The 20,151-nt window shown below is 33.9% G+C and overlaps 3 protein-coding genes across 4 annotated transcripts; all 3 read left to right on the forward strand.

Annotated features, from left to right (window-relative positions):
• The first annotated feature begins 3,332 nt into the window (after positions 1-3,332).
• Positions 3,333-6,672, forward strand: LOC112771787 (uncharacterized). The gene is made up of 7 exons (XM_025816608.3): positions 3,333-3,534; positions 3,967-4,350; positions 4,442-4,596; positions 4,972-5,067; positions 5,174-5,430; positions 5,580-5,800; positions 6,053-6,672. Exons 2-7 carry the CDS (start codon positions 3,991-3,993, stop codon positions 6,437-6,439), a joined length of 1,476 nt encoding a protein of 491 aa, XP_025672393.1. The 5' UTR covers positions 3,333-3,534; positions 3,967-3,990; the 3' UTR covers positions 6,440-6,672.
• A 5,063-nt stretch (positions 6,673-11,735) lies between these two features.
• Positions 11,736-14,394, forward strand: LOC112772945 (uncharacterized). The gene is made up of 3 exons (XM_025817970.3): positions 11,736-12,307; positions 12,400-12,573; positions 12,661-14,394. Exons 1-3 carry the CDS (start codon positions 11,768-11,770, stop codon positions 14,356-14,358), a joined length of 2,412 nt encoding a protein of 803 aa, XP_025673755.1. The 5' UTR covers positions 11,736-11,767; the 3' UTR covers positions 14,359-14,394.
• A 513-nt stretch (positions 14,395-14,907) lies between these two features.
• Positions 14,908-18,729, forward strand: LOC112769258 (UDP-glucuronic acid decarboxylase 5). 2 transcript variants are annotated; one of them, XM_025813716.3, is made up of 13 exons: positions 14,908-15,033; positions 15,547-15,663; positions 16,208-16,294; positions 16,454-16,541; positions 16,673-16,764; positions 16,934-16,998; positions 17,080-17,168; positions 17,426-17,503; positions 17,612-17,705; positions 17,789-17,855; positions 17,932-17,995; positions 18,090-18,130; positions 18,312-18,729. In XM_025813716.3, exons 2-13 carry the CDS (start codon positions 15,574-15,576, stop codon positions 18,495-18,497), a joined length of 1,041 nt encoding a protein of 346 aa, XP_025669501.1. In that variant the 5' UTR covers positions 14,908-15,033; positions 15,547-15,573; the 3' UTR covers positions 18,498-18,729. The 2 variants fall into 2 exon arrangements, with proteins under 2 accessions (XP_025669501.1, XP_025669499.1); XM_025813714.3 differs by having other exon boundaries at positions 15,032-15,452.
• The last annotated feature ends 1,422 nt before the right edge of the window (positions 18,730-20,151 follow it).

The raw sequence follows: 20,151 nt of genomic DNA on the forward strand, positions 1-20,151 counted from the left end.
AGAGAGAGAAAGAGATGGGAGAGGGAGAGAGAGGAGGGAGAGGAGAGAGAGAGAAAGAAAGGGGAAGAGAGAGGGAAAGGAGGGAAAGAGATGAGAGGGAGAAAGAGGAGAAAATAGAGAGGGAAAGGAGAGAGAGAAGGGGGAGAGAGGAAAAGGAGAGAGAGAGAGAGAGTGGAGGGGAGGGGAGAGAGAGAAGAAGGGAGAGAGAGAGAGAGAGAGAGAGAGAGAGAGAGAGAAGGGAGAGAAGGAAGAAAGGAAAAAGAGAGAGAGAGAGAGAGAGAAGGGAGAGAGGAGGAGAGAGAGAGAGAAGGAAGAAAGGGAAAAGCGAGAGAGAAGGGAGAGAGGAGGAGAGAGAGAGGAAGGGGAGAGAGAGTGAAGGGAGAGAGAGAAAAAGAGTATGTAAAAACTTATTTTAGAGTTTAAATAAAACCAGTTTTAATTTGGTTTAAAACTAAACTAAACCATAAAAACTGGTTTTTAATAAACTGGTTTTCATAAAAACTATGGTTTCAGTTCAGTTTTTTATTTAAAAAAACTGGTTTATTTAAAACAGTTTCAATTCAGTTCAGTGAAACCAGTTTTTTTGCACACCCCTACACCAAATAGGTTAGATAGAAAGTCCATACCTTGATAGGCATTCCTACATTCTCATCTCCATCCAATGGCACATAGACAACTAATGATAGTAGCAAAAGCTGAACCAACACAAAAACAGAAAAAAGAAGTAAACTTTTGGAAAAATAAAAAAATAGGGACCAAAAATTAAGATTTCACACCACAACTACTACAATGCAGCTACATGTCATTCGAGAAAAGGGAAGGCAGTCACCAACTGCCCCAAATAATGATTCTAGTGCTGGCAATGAGAGTTAGTAAATGTATTAGGTAGCAATAAATTGGAGACAGGAGATAAATGGGAGCAAAAGTATACACAAACATTAATAAAAAACTGTCAATCACATCAACATTCAGGAAAAGGATGAGACAGAAACCTCATAGCTTGATAATGATTCCAAAATTTTAAATTTCCAATAAAGAATATATAGCACAACCTTATTAAATGTGAAAAAAACATTTTGATGGGAAGACCAGCTGCTGGATACTTATTTCTTTGGGGAAAGACATGTGCTAGTTAGAGAAAGAACACATTGAAGCCATTTTAATGGCAGAAGGCCATTCTTTTCTCAATGAACCTCTTAACTTGGGGTCAGGGAGGTGCATGTCCTTCCAACAACTGAAATATAAAACAACTAATCATATGAGATAAACCTGAACCAACAGAAAAAAAGGAAAAACAAGTGAAACTCTCAAGAAATCAAGCAATACGCACCAGAAATTGAGATATGAGACCATACCTACTACAGTGCAGCTACACCTCATAAGACCATAGGAAAGACAGTAATCAACTACCCCAAACAATGATTCTACTCATCACAATGAGAGTTGGTAAATGTGTTAGGTAAGGATACATTCAAAAAAGTAGATGAATGGAAAAAAAAAAGGTTTAGATAAAAATTAAAAAAAATCTCAAAATGACATCAACATTCATGAAAGGGATGAAATTCAAACCTCATACCTTGTTAAAGATGCCCAAATTTCGGATTCCCAATAAAGAATATACAGAACAACCTTATTATGTATCCAAACCACATTTTCATGTGAACATTACATCAAATATAGATAACAGAACATGTTTCTCAAAACAGAAAATAGTAAAAAAAACTCAAGGGATTTGTCGAATGTAAACAAAGTAATAAATCAAAAATATATTCATGAAAAACACAAAACACATGCAACAAACAATTCAACAGGTACCAAAAGGAGATCTGATAATAAGTTCAAACTGAAGGTTAACAGCAACACCCAAAAAAATCTAACCAACAACATGAACCCACAAAAAAACCAAGTGACATACAGAATTTGCAAATTAGAAATTTCAGAAACCCTAGACAATAACATGTGGGTTAAACATCGAACAGATACTAGAATGATCACAATTTGCAAGATTAGGAATTTCACAAACCCTAGAAAATAAAATCTCGATTAACCATAGAACAGATACAAAAAATGTTCAGAATTTGCACAATCAGGGATTTCAGGAACCATACACAATAAAACCTAGATCAATCGTCGAACCGATGACAAAATTCATCACAAAGATCGACAGAATCAAGGAAGAGAAAAAGGACCAACAGGATAATAGGTTTCGATGAACCTGATTGATTGATCTGAGATCTTGAATCTTACCGGGAATTTGGGAAATCAGTAACCCAGATGAACGGCGACGAACAAACTTCCAGGAGAACACAGCTCGTAGACAGAGTTTCGTACCGCAGACGAAACGAAATTTGAAGAAGAAAGCAAAACTGCTAGGGTTCAAAGAAATCATTACCTATTCAAGCAGATCCATGAAGAGGGAAGGTTGGCTCAGTGATTCGGTGAAAAGGATGCAACGTTGCATGAGAGAGAAGGTGAAAGGGATGGCTGACGACTACTGACAGAGGAGCACATGCATCCCTGAACGTGAGGAGCCAGCTGGAGGAGGTGCCACCGTAGAGGAGAGGTGCCACCTGGGATAGGAGCCGGCCTGGAACGCGGGGAGCTTTCCAGCTCGGAGATGAATCCACGCCTTACTAGTGTATAATGATATATATATATATATATATCATTTCTATTATATTAAGATATTAATATTTACGAATATTCTCTATTTATATTTTTTTATTTTATATTTATTTTTTAAATTTATTTACAACAAAATAGTTGATATAATTAATTAATTGCTTTAGTTGTACATAATTGTAATTGAATCAAATCAATCACCCAAACACAAACGCAAATGTGATAATGATATGCCCAATAAGATGTTACCTGCTATAGAGTAAAACTAGTATAAGTTGTGGATATTGTCACTCCATAAAGTTTATACTTTTTAAAAATATTTTATTAAGGTAATTTTAATGATAATATTTAAAATTTATATTAGATATATTTACTCAATTAAAATTAAAATAACTTAATAAATATAATATATTAAAACTATTATTGATAAAATTATTTTAACACTTTAAATGATTATATATATATATAAAATAAAGAGGAATGATAGGGACCAGCAATTTTTGTGATTTATAGCCATCACATAGCCATCAATGATGATTTTGATGGTGTGAGATTGGTGTGAAATTTCATCTAATAATTCACTTTTCTTTGCTGGTTACATGCTGACTAGAATTTGAAAAAGTTACTGCCCTCTAGACTTTTCGTATTTTTTTAAACATGTAAAAAATCCAGGAGGTGGACCCATATAAAATTTTTTATAGGCCCATAAATGGAGAATCCATTCAATCCACCAAAAGATAAATCGACACCGTCCATGGTAAAGATAGACCGATGAGATGAACGGTTGACAATGAATGAGGTGCGACCTGCGCCGCCGCAGTGGCTACCGGCTATTGAATTATCGTAGCTCAGATTCCAGATTCTGCTGCAGCCATGTTTTTGGCCTCGTAATCGCTTCCGATCAAATTTCAGGTTAACCTTTGAATAATTACTATAATTATAGAATTTCATACGAATTTAGCATCATTGTGGCTTTGGTTCCTGCGTGAATCAAACCAAGTGTGTTTCTTCGTTGACTTGAGTCTACTGTGGTTGATTTTGTGAAATTCGTTATTTTCATCAGCCTATTATACCTTTTGGCAGGTGCTATTATTGTTTGAACATGTTTTCTAACTAATTGAAGTTGCAATGCTGCTTTACATATATGTCTCTTCGTTATCATTTTGATCTTCAAGTTCTTTATGTTTGGTTGCTTCCAGCAGCTGAAATAAGCTAATTGCTGTGCTTCTTTAACAAGTTTAAATTAGGGATTGGCAAGACATATTTCTAATTGTGAAGACAATTTTGTGATTAATGGAGTTGTATTTGACAATATACTTTCAATTTCATGCTTGCCTGCCACAGAAGCTTGCTTAGCCATCAGATTCCATGGGAGACATGGTGGACTATTCTAATTCTAACATGACCAGGAACCCCAAACAAGGCAGTGTTGCAACTGGGAAAAAATCATATAGAAAATCACTGATTTTGTCTCGCCCTAAATCTGTTGTGCTGAGATATCATCAGCACCTTGTTTCACTGATTGATGGTGACTTTGGAACCAGTGCCGTCGGCCGCATCACAGTTTTTGCGCTTAAAGTTGCTGCTTTAGAGATTGTAAGGAGGTTCTCCAAAAGCAAATGTCCATTTGTATGGAAAGGCCTTCAGGCACTCCAGATACTCTGTTATCCGCCTTTCCAATGGATTCAGAGATGGGCACCCTTTAAAGGTTTAGTGGAAAGTATGCAGGTTTGTTGTTCTAGATTTCTGAACTTTTTCATAAAAAAATGTATTTGATTACATTTTAATGGAGCAAACATATAATTCTCTATTCTGTCAGGTCCTATCAAGACCACTACTAGCCCTTTCAATTGCAACAATTTTCTCTGACCAATCAGAATTAAGTGATGGAAAGTCAGATTGTGTTACTGATTCACATAGTGATTTAGTAAAATCCTCAGAATTATCTCCTGTGCAGGCTGATATGAATACAAGGTATATGAACGCTCTATATCTTCATGCACAGGTTTATCTATTTGTCTATTAACCCTTTGTGCTTTATTTTTTTGACGGGTACAAGTTTGTACTTAGGAAAAGAGAGAATGTATGTATCTCTAATTTTATTTGCTAGGATAAGAATTTGAAGAACTTATCTCAAATAATCGTTTATCTTCTCCTGTATGATGTATGTATATGTGAGGCATATTGAACCCAGAATTGTTGTGTTTTTATAACTACAGCTTCTTTGAATTAACATGTTGCTGTGTTCTTAGTCAAATGAAACTTGAACTTTATTTTACGGGTTTTTGTATCTTGATCATTTAGCTCTACTTGCAAGCTTTCTTACTTGTTCTTTTCATGCTTCTGCAGTCAGTGCTCGACAGATTCCAAAATTTTAGAATCTGAATATTGGTTGTCTCAACTCTTTCAAGAGCTTGAAAGTCAAGGGATTTGTTTGCCAGAAAGGTATTTTATGGTTATCTACATCTGCAGAACAGAATCTTATTCACAACTATCATAGTTCTTGGTGTCTCCGGTTGTTGCAGACCATGATTTTGTAGTGTTTATGCAGAATCAATAATGATGAGCTCCGAAGATTTTATGCAGCTTCTAATAATGACTTTTCATGCTTCCTTACCTCAATCAAAAAGACCGTACGTTGGCGAGAGGCTTACAGAATTCTTACTGAAGAAGAGCTGGAAAAGTGGTCAAAAGTTGTGTTTTGGCATGGATATGATGTGATGCACAGACCTTGCCTCATTGTAAAGCTTGGGCTAGCTTGCAGTACACTGGCATCTGAAGATAGACCTCGATTTGCTCAGGCAGTGGGTATGTTTCTCATTCTGTACATGCTGTATTTTGAATAGTTGGGGCAGGATTCTCCCCTCCTTTCATTTCCATAACATGGGTAAACTCAGTTTTTTTAGCTTATTAATTTTATGCCCTTGTTTAATGGCATCCACTCTTTGTTATTTCAGTATCACATGTAGAACATGGAATCGTGCAGTTGGTTGATGCAGACAATCCCCAAATTACTGTCTTGGTGGACTGTGAAGGGTTATCTCCATTGAAAATTCCCATGCAAATGATGAAATCTTGTTGTTCGCTGCTGCAAGAGCACTTCCCAAATCGTCTTGGTTGTTTGTTTGTCATACGACTCCCAGAAGTTCTTAATTTTACTGCCCAGAGCTTTATCCAGGTAGGCTCTCCTGTCTCTTTCATCAGCCTAAATTGACTTAGAAAGTAGTAAGAGAAGCTGCATCAGGTTGATGGTCTTCAAATGTATGGATCTTGAATGAATTGTTTAGATTAATTGCAATTTTACATTTTCATGTGAAACACCCATCTACATAATATCATATTTTCAGTTTCTTATCTGTTGAATTTAACACAGTATAGCATGTGAAACGGGGTGTTACTAAACAATCTTAATTTGTTCATTTCTGTCAAGAGTTTGGAGCCTACAACTCGGAAAAAGTTGAAAATGGAAGGGAAGATGTATCATAAGGTTCTTACTGATAATCTTCCAGCACTGCCATCATATCTCGGAGGCTGCTGCACTTGCTCAGAATGCTCTGAAATTGGCAATGGTAGAATGCTGCAACCTCATACAGCAGGGACCAGCAGGGGAGATAATGTGGGAGGTATTAGTGATAGTGACAATGAGGATTCAACATCATTGCATTTGCATCGTTCCAATGAATCCGAAGATCATTCGTTTGGTAACTATGAGCAGTTGTTGAGAACCATTCTCATAGGTTTTCTCATATTTTGGGTTTTCATATCTCTTGGATTTGTTATGTATGATGCCGGTAGTCACCATTTCCTCTCATCATAATGCAAAGAGTGCTGGCCAAATCAGTTTCCTTTTGCTGGTTGTGTAAATCTTCTTAGTGTGTGGCATTGTCCAAACAGTTAACGATGTATAGTTATCGGTTGCAATATAGATATGGAATTACTTAGCAATTATCAAAGATTCCTTAAGTCAGGGAAAAAAAAAATGCTTCTTCAGTTATTGTATTCTGTAGTCCTCTATATTTATGTTAGCAATAAGAAAACGATTTAGAAAAACTCGGTTGAGATTTGGTGCATGTTGGGGGTGTTCTGTTTTTGTTCTAACGTTATGCTGAAGTTCTGTGGAGGAGCTGAGAGAAAGGATAACAAACACTGAGAAAATGATAAAGTTTTTTTTTTTTTTTTTTTTTTGGTAGTTGAGATTGTGATATTGCTAATGAGATTTTCCTTATGCACGAGGTTAATGTTTCCTCATACATTTAGCAGAATTTAGCTTATATAACAAATTTCTTTTACTGAACTTTTGTATTTGCTTCATATTAGTTTTGTCCTCTAACAAGTCTTAGTCACATTGTGTAATGTCAGAGACACGTTTTTCTGATTTAAAACCGACTCTTATTTAATTGTTATAATCCAATATTTTGAAAGTAATACATTATAAGTAAATTTGCAATTGGGAGCATGGATGAGTCTGGTGACAGATTTAGTGGAATGTTCACTGGAATCTCAGGAAAGAATCATATGGATAATATTGATATTTTCCCATTATGCACCAGGAAATCACTAAAATTCTGCACTTCCTATTTTAAGAAATAAACTGTCCCAAATACAGAGCCTTATGTATGTGCATGTTACTATCAACACTCATTATCACCCTAATTTACATTGTCCCTCATCTCACTTGTTTATCTCAGAATCTCAGAAACTGGCAGCAGCATGACACAGCTATATTCATTGTCTGAATAGTGCAAATCCAGAAGAGACACTTACTATAAACCAATAAAAAATAAAAAGAATGTGGGTGAGAATGAATATTCAAGACTATAATACACCACTTAATTTGGAGAAAAACTATATAGTATTCGTATTTTATATTTTATAGCGTAAAATAAGACAAAGATGCACTACTTTCTTACATAGGATTTCCACCTACGTGAGACGTATTATGGTCATGTGATAGGAGGGTTTGCTTCTAAGTTTCCAAGAAAACCTTTATAAGCGTAAATAAATTATTAAATTTTGTAGAGCGCTAGCGTCATCCACGATCCAATCCAAGAAAGTAGAAACAATGATCTTGGTGGGTATGGGTGTGGGTGTGGTCCTCCTGTGTTCCCTCAAATAAAAAATACAAGCTCAAACTCAATTTTATTTCGTCAGCATAGAAAGTTAACATACAAAAGCATGCATTACTAATAGTGTTGCCATATTATATTGTAATTTGATTTGTTGGAGATGACGACATGTTATAGGTTTTATTTAACAATTTTTTTTATATAAAAATATTAGAGAATTAACAGAATTTATTATTTTTAGCTAGTAATTAGTCAACAATATTTAAAGTGTAGACTAAAAATATATTATTAAATTACTAGACTAAAAAAATTGGACTAATAACTAAAAATATTGATAAAAAATAATAAATTCTATTAACCTTAAAATTTTTTCATTTATACAAAATTAAACCATATTTTATATACATTAAAAATAAGTTTTTTTTTTGAAAGTCATAACAGACTCAACAGACTAAGTGGAGTATACAAACAGGAAATAAAAACATAGCATCTCCTATATCATTTTCAGTATGGCCATCAACAACATGAATTTGTTTCAAAGATCTATCAATGAATTTATATTTAAATAAGTTCATTCCTACACAACATGATATTCCATATCTAGAAGAAAAATCCTAGTAACCATGTTTTGCGCTCCTCTTTTTTCAACGGTATCGTCTTCCAACTCTCAAAGTGTTTTCTAATGGATCCTGGGATGCACCAAACCCGACCCGCATGAGTAATCCATGCGTACCATACCTGCCAAGCATACTCACACGTAACAAACAAATGTTGCACATTTTCAAATTCCTTGTTACACATGACACAAATATTGTCATTCTGATCAATAATTCCAAATCTACTCAATCGATCCTTTGTATTTACTCGGCCTACTAGCACAAACCAAGTAAACAACTCAACTCGAGGGGGCACTAGTCCTTTTCAGATTTCATTTGTGTACTTATATCAAAGGATATCATCTGTCAAAGTATGTTCATGCAAGACCTGCACAAATGAGTTAGTAGTATAAACGCCTTCCTTGTCAAATTTTCACACCACTCTATCTTGTACACTTGCTATCAATCTTACATCGTGCAATATATCGAGTATTTGATTCAAACTATCAATCTCCCATTGGCGGAGTTCTCTCCTCCATTGGAAGTTCCACACCCATTCTATCTCATCCAAAACCCACAGTCCCCAATTACAGATCCTTTGTTATTTGAAACCAAGAAAAGCCTCAGAAAAGGAATCTTTCAACTTTTCTGACTGTAGTCATGTATCCTCCCAAAATCTGGTTAGTCTACTATCTCCTACTTCCATAGCAAGTCCATCAATCATTTTCTGTCTGGCAATGTGCTTTTTTATTTGCAGGTTACATTATGTCTTTTCACGCCCCCTTTTGCTGGTAGAACTTAAGTAGATAGCAACTGGCTTGGGTTCAGATTATTGTACGAGCACACAACCTTCTACCATAATGGGCAGTTTTTCTTAGAGATCCTCCACCACCACTTAAACAATAAGACGGTGTTGTGAATCATGGCATCTCCCACTCCTAGCCCTCCTAGTTTCTTCGGTACTTGTATCAACTCCCACTTTACAAGGGCTAACCCAACTCTTCCATCGTCCTTCTCCCAAAAGAATTTCCGTTGCAATGAAATTAATTTTTTCGCTACCGCAACTGGCATTTTATACAAACTCAGATAATAGACAGGTAAGCTATTGATAACAGACTTAATAAGGACCAACTTCCCTGCTTTATTGAAAATCTTTGCTTTCCATAAACTAAGTTTTTCCTCTACATTAAAAATAAGTTAATATATATTTTATAACCATATTTCATATTTTTTAACTAAATAACCAATTATTAAAATAATAAAATTTGTTATAATAAAATAATTAAATTTATAATAAATAAATAATTAAAATTATTTATAATTGTATAATATTTTTTATGAAATACTAAATATATGTTTTAAAAAGAGTAATATTATATCATTAATAAAATTGATTAACATTTGACTAATTCTAAATTTTATTCTAAATATTAGATTTTAAATTTTAATAATATAAAAATAAAATATTAATTTAAAATATTAGTTAATATTAATAAAAATATTAGCTATCTAAATATTAAAAAGTTAATATTTTGATCAATATTAGCTAATACTTTATTTCTTATATTATTAAAATTTAGAATTTAAAATTTAATATTTAATATTTAAAATATTGACTAAATATTAATTAAAAATAATAAATATTGTTTATTACATTCTATGGGTCAATATAAAATCTTAACGAATGAAACATTATTCATTGATGTGATATTTGTTGCTTAATCATCAAAGGGGACATGCAATCTCATTGCTGAATTTAATTTGGTGTGGGCCATGTGACCCTTCATCGTTGCGAAGGGAAAGGTTCCAGTACAATTCTGGAACGGAAGTCAATCTGAGTGGATATCTATGAAAATCCCACTTCCATGGCCGATTCCTTTATTTGCCAGGAAACTTCTGGTTCTTAGTCTCAGCATTGTTGAACCCAATGCCACTAACTCTAACAAAGCGCATAACCACTCTTACTATATACAGTTTTAGATATTGTCTAATTTTTTATACTATTCTGAACATGACATAATTAGGTTCATCTTTGTCTTCTTATGAGACCTTATTATAACTCACCAGTATGTATAAGCAAATAATTAAATTGGTTCCTACATCTATCGTAACCATATACTACATAGGCTTTAAAATGTTGTCATTAATTAAAAAATGGAAAAGTATAAGGTACCAACATATTATCTACTAACTTATTACCAATAATAATTAATTATTATATTTTAAACATATATATAAAGAGACACATCTAGAAAATACAGCTATAAAGACATTTCTATTAAACACAGTCATAAAAAAAATATTTTTATTAGACACATTCACAAAGATACTTCCATTAAACAGAATTATAAATAAGAGTTGGCAAAAGTTGGCAGAAATGCTGTTGATAACCTAGCGGGATTGTTAAAAAATATGTACGTTACAAGAAACATAACCACCCAATACTATCAAAAATCAAAATGGTATTTTCCATTAGAGTCCAAATATTTGGCAGAAATTGGCAGAAAATTAGCAAAATATTGGTAGCCAAATAATTGGTTTCTTATACTTAACTTTTGGCACGGTTTCAGTTGTTTCTTCGATCTACAAAGCTTATTCTCATTTTATTTCAGACAAAGGAAAATGGTTTCCTCATTGGTGCAAGTTTACTAGCAGGAGATTCCAAAAAGACAAAATATAAAGATAAGATTTACTATTTATATATACGAGGATAATATTGTATTCAAAATTTTATATATAATTTCCATTAGTTTTTCAGAAAAAAAAAATATAAACACAAGTTATGATTATTGTACACAAATGTTTTATGTATAAAGTGAAAGTTTAAGTGTATAACAAGGTTTTAGCCAACAATTTTATTTTCAACATTATTGTATAAAAATGATAATTGTAAATAAATATTAGATTAAGCAGTTTTTTTTTTTTTTGGTGACTCTTAGATTAAGCAGTTTAATTGCATATGTGAATTTCTCTAAATTTTTAATTAATATTTCATATAAAGACATTTGATTTTTAAACATGAGTAATATTATCTGGCTAATAAATATTATTTTTTTGTCAGTATTTAACCAACAATATAAAACATATAATTTATATTTATATTTAGATAAAAACTCAGGTGAAGTCGACTTCACGTGAAGTTGATACCTGAAAGCTGTTAGATGAAAATTTAGTCAAATCATTTAACGGCTTTTCGGTATCAACTTCACATGAAGTCGAATGCATCTAAGTTTCTACCTTATATTTATCAGAATTTATACATATAAATTAATATAATTTATACCTATATTTTTTGTAAAATTTACAAATATAAATTAATAAAATATTTATTAAAGACAATATAAAAAAATTTTTCTGTTTAAACATTACTCCACTACCTAAGAAATGCCCCACGTACACATCCACTACTTCATGCATGGTGCCTCTAATCTCATTATATATACTAAGTTTGTAAGACAATAATAATATTGAAGAATTAGAGACATGGCACGGTTCCAATTCCCAGCATTATGGCAAGCATGCCTAGCCTCAGCCTTCAGAACCGCCCTAGCATGCACCATAGTGGGCTCCGTTACCCTCTTGGGCCCACCCTCCATTCAAACCCTCATAACCTTCCCTGCATTCTCATACGTCTCTCTCGTTCTCATCATCATCAACGACGCCACCTTCGGAGACACCTTTCGAGCATGCTGGCTCGCCCTCTACGCCACCATCCAAGCCATCGGCCCCGCCATGCTCACCCTCTGGGCTGTGCACCCAGCCCGCTTGTCCAATGCCACCACCGCTGTCGCGGTCGCTGTCGCTGCCTTTGTGGTGGTTCTTCCTTCGGATCGGTCAACGCATTTGTTGGCAAAGAGAATATCGCTTGGTCAAATAGTGCTTGTTTATGTGACAGGTTATGCTAATGGAGTCCACACCGATCCTCTCATGCACCCTTTACGCTTGGCTGCAAGTACTGCACTTGGCGTCATCGCTAGCCTTCTTGCTTTGCTTCTTCCCTATCCTCGTCTTGCGACTTCTGAGGTTATTGTTAGATATATAATCATTCATATTCTTTGTATTCAGATACAATTAGTCATAAAAATTAACATAAATAATATAAGCTGTACGTGCAGGTAAAGAGAAATTACAAGGTATTAAGGAAGAGTATGTTGAAGAGAATGCAAGTGCTAATAAAGGTAATATGCGAGGATGACATCAATTCTGCATCTTCACATGCATTAGTCACTCATGCTAACTCTTTCGTAACTACTCAAACCAAGCTCTTTCAAGCAATCGTTGGCCGTCAAGTAAGTTCAGCTATCAACTTCAGGTAAAAATAATTGATAAATTTATTTAAAAATAAAATCTTATTATGTGTATTCCATTTTGAACAGGATAGCATACGGTGGGAGACACCTCTACTTAAGGTTTTCAGGTTGCATTGCTGGGTCCCAATGAAGAGGCTTCAACAGATAGATACCAACCTCAGAGGGATGGAATTGGCTTTGAAAAGTACCAACTCATTCCCAGTCAACATTGTTATTCTCAATGAAGACCTTAAACATGGCCTTAGTACACTAGAGGAACATGTTACCTTAACCACAAAACATGGGGCTTCCCTAACTGTTCCTGAATCAAGCACAAAAGCCACAACAAATTTCCTCCAATCATTTCATACCATGCCAACAACCCACCAAGATTTACCCACTTATTTCTTCTTATTTTGTGCCAAACTCCTTCACAACACATCCTTCACTACTACGTCTTGTGTTGTACACAAAGACAAAGCTCAAATTTCCCCAAACAGTAAAGGAAACTGCTCTAACTACTGGGCCATAATAATGGGAAACACAAACCTTGTTCCAGCAATTAAATTTTCAATCTCATTGGGCCTTGCAGTGTTCATGGGATTAACCTACAGCAAAGAGAATGGGTTCTGGGCCGGGCTTCCTGTTGCAGTTAGCTATGTTTCAGGAAGGGAGCCCACATTCAGAGCAGCAAATGTAAAGGCCCAAGGGACAGTGTTAGGAACTGTGTATGGAGTTTTGGGCTGTTTTGTCTTTGAGAAATTTTTGCCCATTAGATTTGTTTCTCTCCTTCCGTGGTTTGTTTTTGCAAGCATCCTTCAGAGAAGCCGAATGTATGGCCCAGCAGGTGGAATATCTGCGGTTATTGGGGCTGTTCTAATCCTTGGTAGGAAAAACTTTGGCCCACCAAGCGAATTTGCCATTGCAAGAATCATTGAAACTTTTATTGGGCTTTTATGTTCTATTTTTGTGGACCTAATATTCATGCCCAAAAGGGCTTCTACTTTAGCCAAAGTTGGGCTCTCTCAAAGTTTGGTCACAATTGGTGAGTCCATTGGGTCATTAGGCCTAATTGGAGTTGCAGGCAAAACTGATTTGGAAGATAACATAAGAAAGTTTAGAATGCAAGTTAATGAGCTAAGGAAGTTTGTGGTGGAAGCAGAGATTGAGCCTAATTTCTGGTTCTTAAAATTTCATAAAGAGTGTTATAATAAGCTTTTGGGATCATTGTCAAATTTGGTGGATCTCTTGCACTTTGGAGATCATGCATTGAAGTTTATCCAACAAGAATTTCATATGGAGGATGAGATATATGATGAGAAAGAGGATGTGAACATGCTACAAGATGAACTTGGACACATTAAGGAGTTGATTTGCTCTTCAATCCAACATTTGGAGGAAATATCTAGAATGAAATCTCTTAAGATTCTTGAGGAGGAGATTGAGAGAAAGAGAATCTCTAGTGATCTTGAACATGGAAAGTCAACCAAGTGTGATGCATGGATGCTTTCTATTTTGGGCAAGGAAGGAATAGAGAATAAGATAGACTCTTTTCTTCAAAGGTCAACAAGTGTTGTTGAGAGCTTGTATGATGGTGAAAATGAGAAAGAGTTGAAGAGCCAAATTGTGCTGAGTTTGAGTGCTTTGGGTTTTTGCTTGAAGACTATTATGCAAGAGGTGATGCAAATTGAAGAGTGCATGAAAGAACTTGTTCAGTGGAACAATCCCAATAGCGAGATTAATTTGTATGAGATATCATGTAAATTATATGCTTTGTACAAATGAAATTAAAGTCCAAGCTGTGTATAATCATTTTTATGATATAGTCCGCTTATGTTAATGTTAACTTGTTAAAACGAGTTAACTTAAAATTGAAATGTTGATACTGAGATGATATGATTATTAAGGCGGAAAAGAAGATAAGATATTAGATAAGATTAAAATTGAATTTAAATAAATCAATCGTTTTTAACAAAAGTTATCTAAATCTGAGTTTCATGTACTTAAATATTTGATTTTAAAATTTAAGAAAAGATACCAAGGCTAAACAAGAACAAAATCAGTAACGCATGCTATTGACTTGGTATTAATATTATTATTGTAACCGGACTATTAATTATATATTGAGAAAAATATTTTTAAAAATTTTTTGAATCAAAATATTGTTGCGGATAATTGATAATATTGAAACATAAATTCTTATCTTTTTTAATTAATATAGAGAGATTAAAATTTGGATTGAATTCGGTAGAAAACATGGGGTCCACGTTGGTCCAATAACCGTCATCACAAATGACGTGGCAGGCCATTATATAGTAACGTTGTACTTCACATACGCATGCAGCAACAGAGCATATTCGCTTTCGTTCTTCACACTCCAACTAGTTTGATCCTTTCACTTTCACTTACTCTCATCCGTGATCTCTCCCACCATCAACACCTCAATTTCTCATTAGTCGGGTAATTTCACACCCTTTATTTTATACAGACTAGTCAAAGGCACAAATTTCAATGTGGGGCTTCTGTTGGTTGCGTTTTATTCGTTATTTTTATTTATTTTTTCCCCTTTTCTGAATGTTTACTTCAGAATATTAGTTTGGTGTGATTTCCATTACTGTGTCGTTGCCTGGGTGCTTTCATTATGTCTTCCTCCTACTTTCCGTGACTTTCAAGGATTCCATTACTCAATTGTTTTTCTTCCAAATTTCTATATTTTTCATATTCATAAATGTTTTTATTCCCTTTTAAATTCACCGTTTGGTGGGGAATCTTAATTTATTCCTGTCTATATATAAATGGGTGTATTAACATTCTATGCTTGTATCAGAAGAGTGGTTAGGGTTTTGTGTTGCTAATTTTCTAGACCTATTATTCATCAGGTTCAGTTCCTGTTCTTTTCTTCTTCTTTTTTTAAAGCCAGATTATTTGGATTGTGAATGTTATTTATCCACCAGAACTTTTTTTATTTTGCAGGATTTTGATTTTTGAAGGTCTCTGACAATGGCAAACAATTCTTCTAATGGAGATCACCAAACATCAACAAAGCAGCCACCTCTGCCATCTCCCTTGCGTTTCTCCAAATTCTTTCAGGTGAGCCATTGCATCGTTGATTGATTCGAACTTCCAGCTTACTTAATAGTTTTAAATTCATGTTCTTTTGTTGCAAACAAGTCACTGTGATCATCATGTTGATTGCATTATTTAATTATATATAACTCATAATGCTAGAATTTTATTGATTGAAGATTTGGTTTATGTTATGTCTTTTTCTTCCCCATATGTTGAATATGATGTGACCATAATTAGTTAATGATACAATGAATCAATTGTTGTTTACAAGTCTGTTTCTAAGTCACACATTGATACTGTAAACAGATCAGTATAGACAGTATACTGTATACTAACTGTATTCAGTGTTTTTTTTTCCCTTTCTGTTTTTATATTCATTGTTGTATCTATGCTTCTGGATTATGTATATGAGAGGTGAATTATGCATCTTTGATCCAATTTGTATTTGGTGTTTGGCTATAAGCTTTACCCCAATCACTAATTTCACAGAAACATCTTTTTACCTCGATCGATGCCGTGTTTTACCTTTACCTATTATTAATTTATTATTCCTTCTTGATTACAGTCCAACATGAGAATATTGGTCACTGGAGGAGCTGGATTCATCGGGTCTCACCTGGTTGACAGATTGATGGAAAATGAAAAAAATGAGGTCAGCATGTTACACTTAAAGAATTTTTATTCATGTTTAAATAATTCTAAATAAATGAAATAACTTCCTATCATCTTATATGAAATAAATTATGATAAAGCAAATAGGACAATGTGTGATTTAACGAAGTTCTGCCACAATAACCTTGTCTTTAACCAGGTCATTGTTGCTGATAACTACTTCACTGGATCCAAGGACAATCTCAAAAAATGGATTGGTCATCCAAGATTTGAGCTTATCCGTCATGGTATTATCTCATCTACTATTCTATTATCAACTATCCGAGACTTGTGCTTATTATAGCATGTTCTGCTTTTCCTTTAAATCTGTTAGTAAACCAGTGACACTGATGCACATTTTCGTTTGATCCCATCATAGATGTTACGGAGCCATTGTTGATTGAGGTTGATCAGATCTATCATCTTGCATGCCCAGCATCTCCTATTTTCTACAAATACAATCCTGTGAAGGTATCGTTTTGAGGTCTTCTTTTGTCTCTTTAACCATCCTGTAAAGGCTGAAGAATTTGCTTTCTAGTTCATCACCAAGCTCCTGTCATGCATCTTTAATTGAACATTTTTCTCTACCGGTCATACCTTGAAAGACTTTCTAATTTGTAAGGGAATAATAACTTTACAGACAATAAAGACAAATGTGATTGGAACACTGAACATGCTTGGGCTTGCAAAGCGAGTTGGAGCAAGGTTTGGATTTCTTTTATATTTTCAACGTAACCTCAAATGCTGCTATAAGTTGTTCTTAATTGGTTCTAATTTTTTTGCCAGGATTTTACTTACATCAACTTCTGAGGTTTATGGTGATCCTCTTGTGCACCCCCAACCTGAAAGCTACTGGGGAAATGTTAACCCTATTGGTAATTTCCTTTTTCCTGGCCTTAACTTTTACCTTGGCTTCTTAAATGTTAATCCTATGTGTTAGTAATTTCCTCTTCAATTTATGAACTCGCTTCTAATTCCTTTGATGAGTTTTCCGGGAATTTTTCCTTTAATTGTTTTATATCCCCACCCTTCATTTGCTCCTTAATGAAGGCTCACCTTATTGAGGCAGATAATTTCTTTTATGCATATTCATGTAGACATAGACTGAGGACTTAATATATGTTAATAACAGGAGTTCGTAGCTGCTACGATGAGGGGAAGCGTGTGGCTGAGACTTTGATGTTTGATTATCATAGGCAGCACGGGCTAGGTAATTTCTTGTCTTCAATTATTGGTCTTTTATGACATATGTCTGGTATAAATTTACCAAAGAGACTTCACTCCTTGAGATGTTTTTCTTCTTCATCTTCAACCGTAGAAATACGCATTGCAAGAATCTTTAACACGTATGGACCGCGCATGAACATTGATGATGGACGTGTTGTTAGCAACTTCATTGCTCAGGCACTTCGGTATTGCCTAACTTAATTCTTCATTTTTCTTCCCTCCATTCTGGTTCGTTTCTGCCTAATCAGTAATTATTGTTGTTTTATAGTGGTGAACCCTTGACAGTCCAATCTCCAGGGACACAAACTCGCAGTTTCTGCTACGTCTCAGACATGGTATGTACCTGAATCTGTTTTAATTGTTGTATTAAAACCAGGAATCTGCTTATATTTATTTTGTGAAATGCCTTAGGTTGATGGCCTTATCCGTCTCATGGAAGGACCGAACACCGGACCAATCAACCTTGGAAACCCAGGTAAGAGTTATATTGAGAGGCCTATATTTGAATACCACTCACTTTTACCTTTATTTAGCCTCAGTTACTTATTTGAGTATGCTTACATTTTCAGGTGAATTTACAATGGTTGAACTTGCTGAGACAGTGAAGGAGGTTAGTTTTTAAGATGTTTTACCCTTTTGTATTAGTAGCCTTCATCTCTCCTAGTATGATTTACAAAATTGTTTTGATCTTAAGGACTTATATGAGCACAATACCAAATTAACACATTTCATCTATATGTTTATCTGCAAAGAGAATGCAAAATTGTTAATGCTTTATGCATGCTTTGCAGCTTATTAATCCAAAAGTGGAGATCAAGATGGTGGAGAACACCCCGGATGATCCACGACAGAGGAAACCGGACATAACACAGGCAAAGGAATTGTTGGGATGGGAACCGAAAATCAAGTTGCGCGATGGCCTTCCTCGCATGGAGGAGGATTTCCGTCTGAGGCTTGGAGTCGACAAGAGCAATTAACTCCCTCACTTTGTCCATACATGTTAAGAGGGATGAATCTGCAGTTTTAAAATTTTTCATATTCATAGTTATTATACTCAGGAGGTTTGGATGGCTTTCTAATTTGGTTTCTGAATTGTCACATAGTTAAAGTCTTAAAGAGTTGTTATCTTTAAATGTTTATTATTTGCCAGAAGACTACAGCTTGTCACTTCAAATTTTGGAATGTTTATTGAATTTAAAGTTCTGCTTATGATTTTTTTTTTTCTTTTAGTTTTAATATTCTTCTGAATTTCTTTATACACATTTTCTGGGTTTTGAGTTTCTTCTAAGTAAACACATCCCTTGGAAAATAGATAAATGTTATTAGAGTATGGAGATGTGTCTTTTACTCTGATACAAGGTCCACATAAGTCAAATGACTTGTAACTTTTTGTGGACTAATTTTCACTTGGTGGAAAATAAACGGCAAATAAAAAATTAGGAATAGTTTATTAAAAATTAAAAAATCATAGTTTTCTAAAAGTCACATATTTTCAATCATCATTCCCTCTCAAGTGCTCAAGTTCCATGAACTAAAGATCCTTATTTTCATAAATTCTCTAACTCACCTTGCCTAATGACTCTTCTAGCAAGTGTGACAAATCTTGTAAAACCAATAGAACTGGTTGAGTGTTGCCTCCTTTCCTTGGCTTCTAGTTATTTGAAATTCTTGTTTTTCTTATATTTGTTGAAAACTTCCATAACACTATTTTCAAAAAAAGATCATTGAAATACATTAGAAGTTTAATTTTTAGCTTTCCAATCTTTTACTAAAGTGTTTTCTACTCTCTTAGTTTTTCTTTTCTATTTTAATTTATTTTAAATATAAAATTATATTTATTTTAATTCACTAATTACATACAAAATATAAAAATTTATTTCTATCTAACTTGATTGTAATTAACTGACAAACAAAAGACCTGAAGAGCTTTTAGGATTATTTAATAACATTTGAATTGCATCCACGGTCTTAATCCTACGTTTGTCACAACTCACAATAGGAACATGCTTTGTTGGTATTAAGCCAAATAAATATATAGAAATTAGGCCGCGATCAGGTATATAGAAAAGGTACCTACTCCAATGAAGATTTAATGATTATCATCATGTGAAGATATATCATTTTGACTATTGGATGATAAATTGTAGGGCTTGATTTTATTTGAAGTAAAAGTGTTACCTTTATTTAAAGTGTTGCTAAATAAATAAGTTACACTTTTTAAATAAGGATCATCATGAGAAGATGTTTTTGGCATCTTCATGGGAGTAGTTGCCTATAGAAAAAGTGTCAATAACTAATTCAAATATGTTGGCCGCTTTAAGGAATTATCGACCACCGAAAAGATTTTAGAGAGGAATCGAGTGAGAGAATATAAAACAAAAAGATATTATATCTAATTCAAAAATATTAAGATAATAAGTTAATAAATCTCTTATCTTATAAATTTTTTATTTTTTTTTATTTTTTTATATGGGATTAATTTCATATATTCTTCACATTTGTAATATTAATAATAAATAAATTTAAAAATTACTAAAAAACAAATTAATTAATAAATATCGTTCCCCTTAATTATAACAATTAACAAATTTTCTAATCACTCAATATAATTCGGAATTGAAAAATTTAAAA

Source organism: Arachis hypogaea, chromosome 18, assembly GCF_003086295.3.
Source record: "Arachis hypogaea cultivar Tifrunner chromosome 18, arahy.Tifrunner.gnm2.J5K5, whole genome shotgun sequence".
NCBI classification, from domain to species: domain Eukaryota; kingdom Viridiplantae; phylum Streptophyta; class Magnoliopsida; order Fabales; family Fabaceae; genus Arachis; species Arachis hypogaea.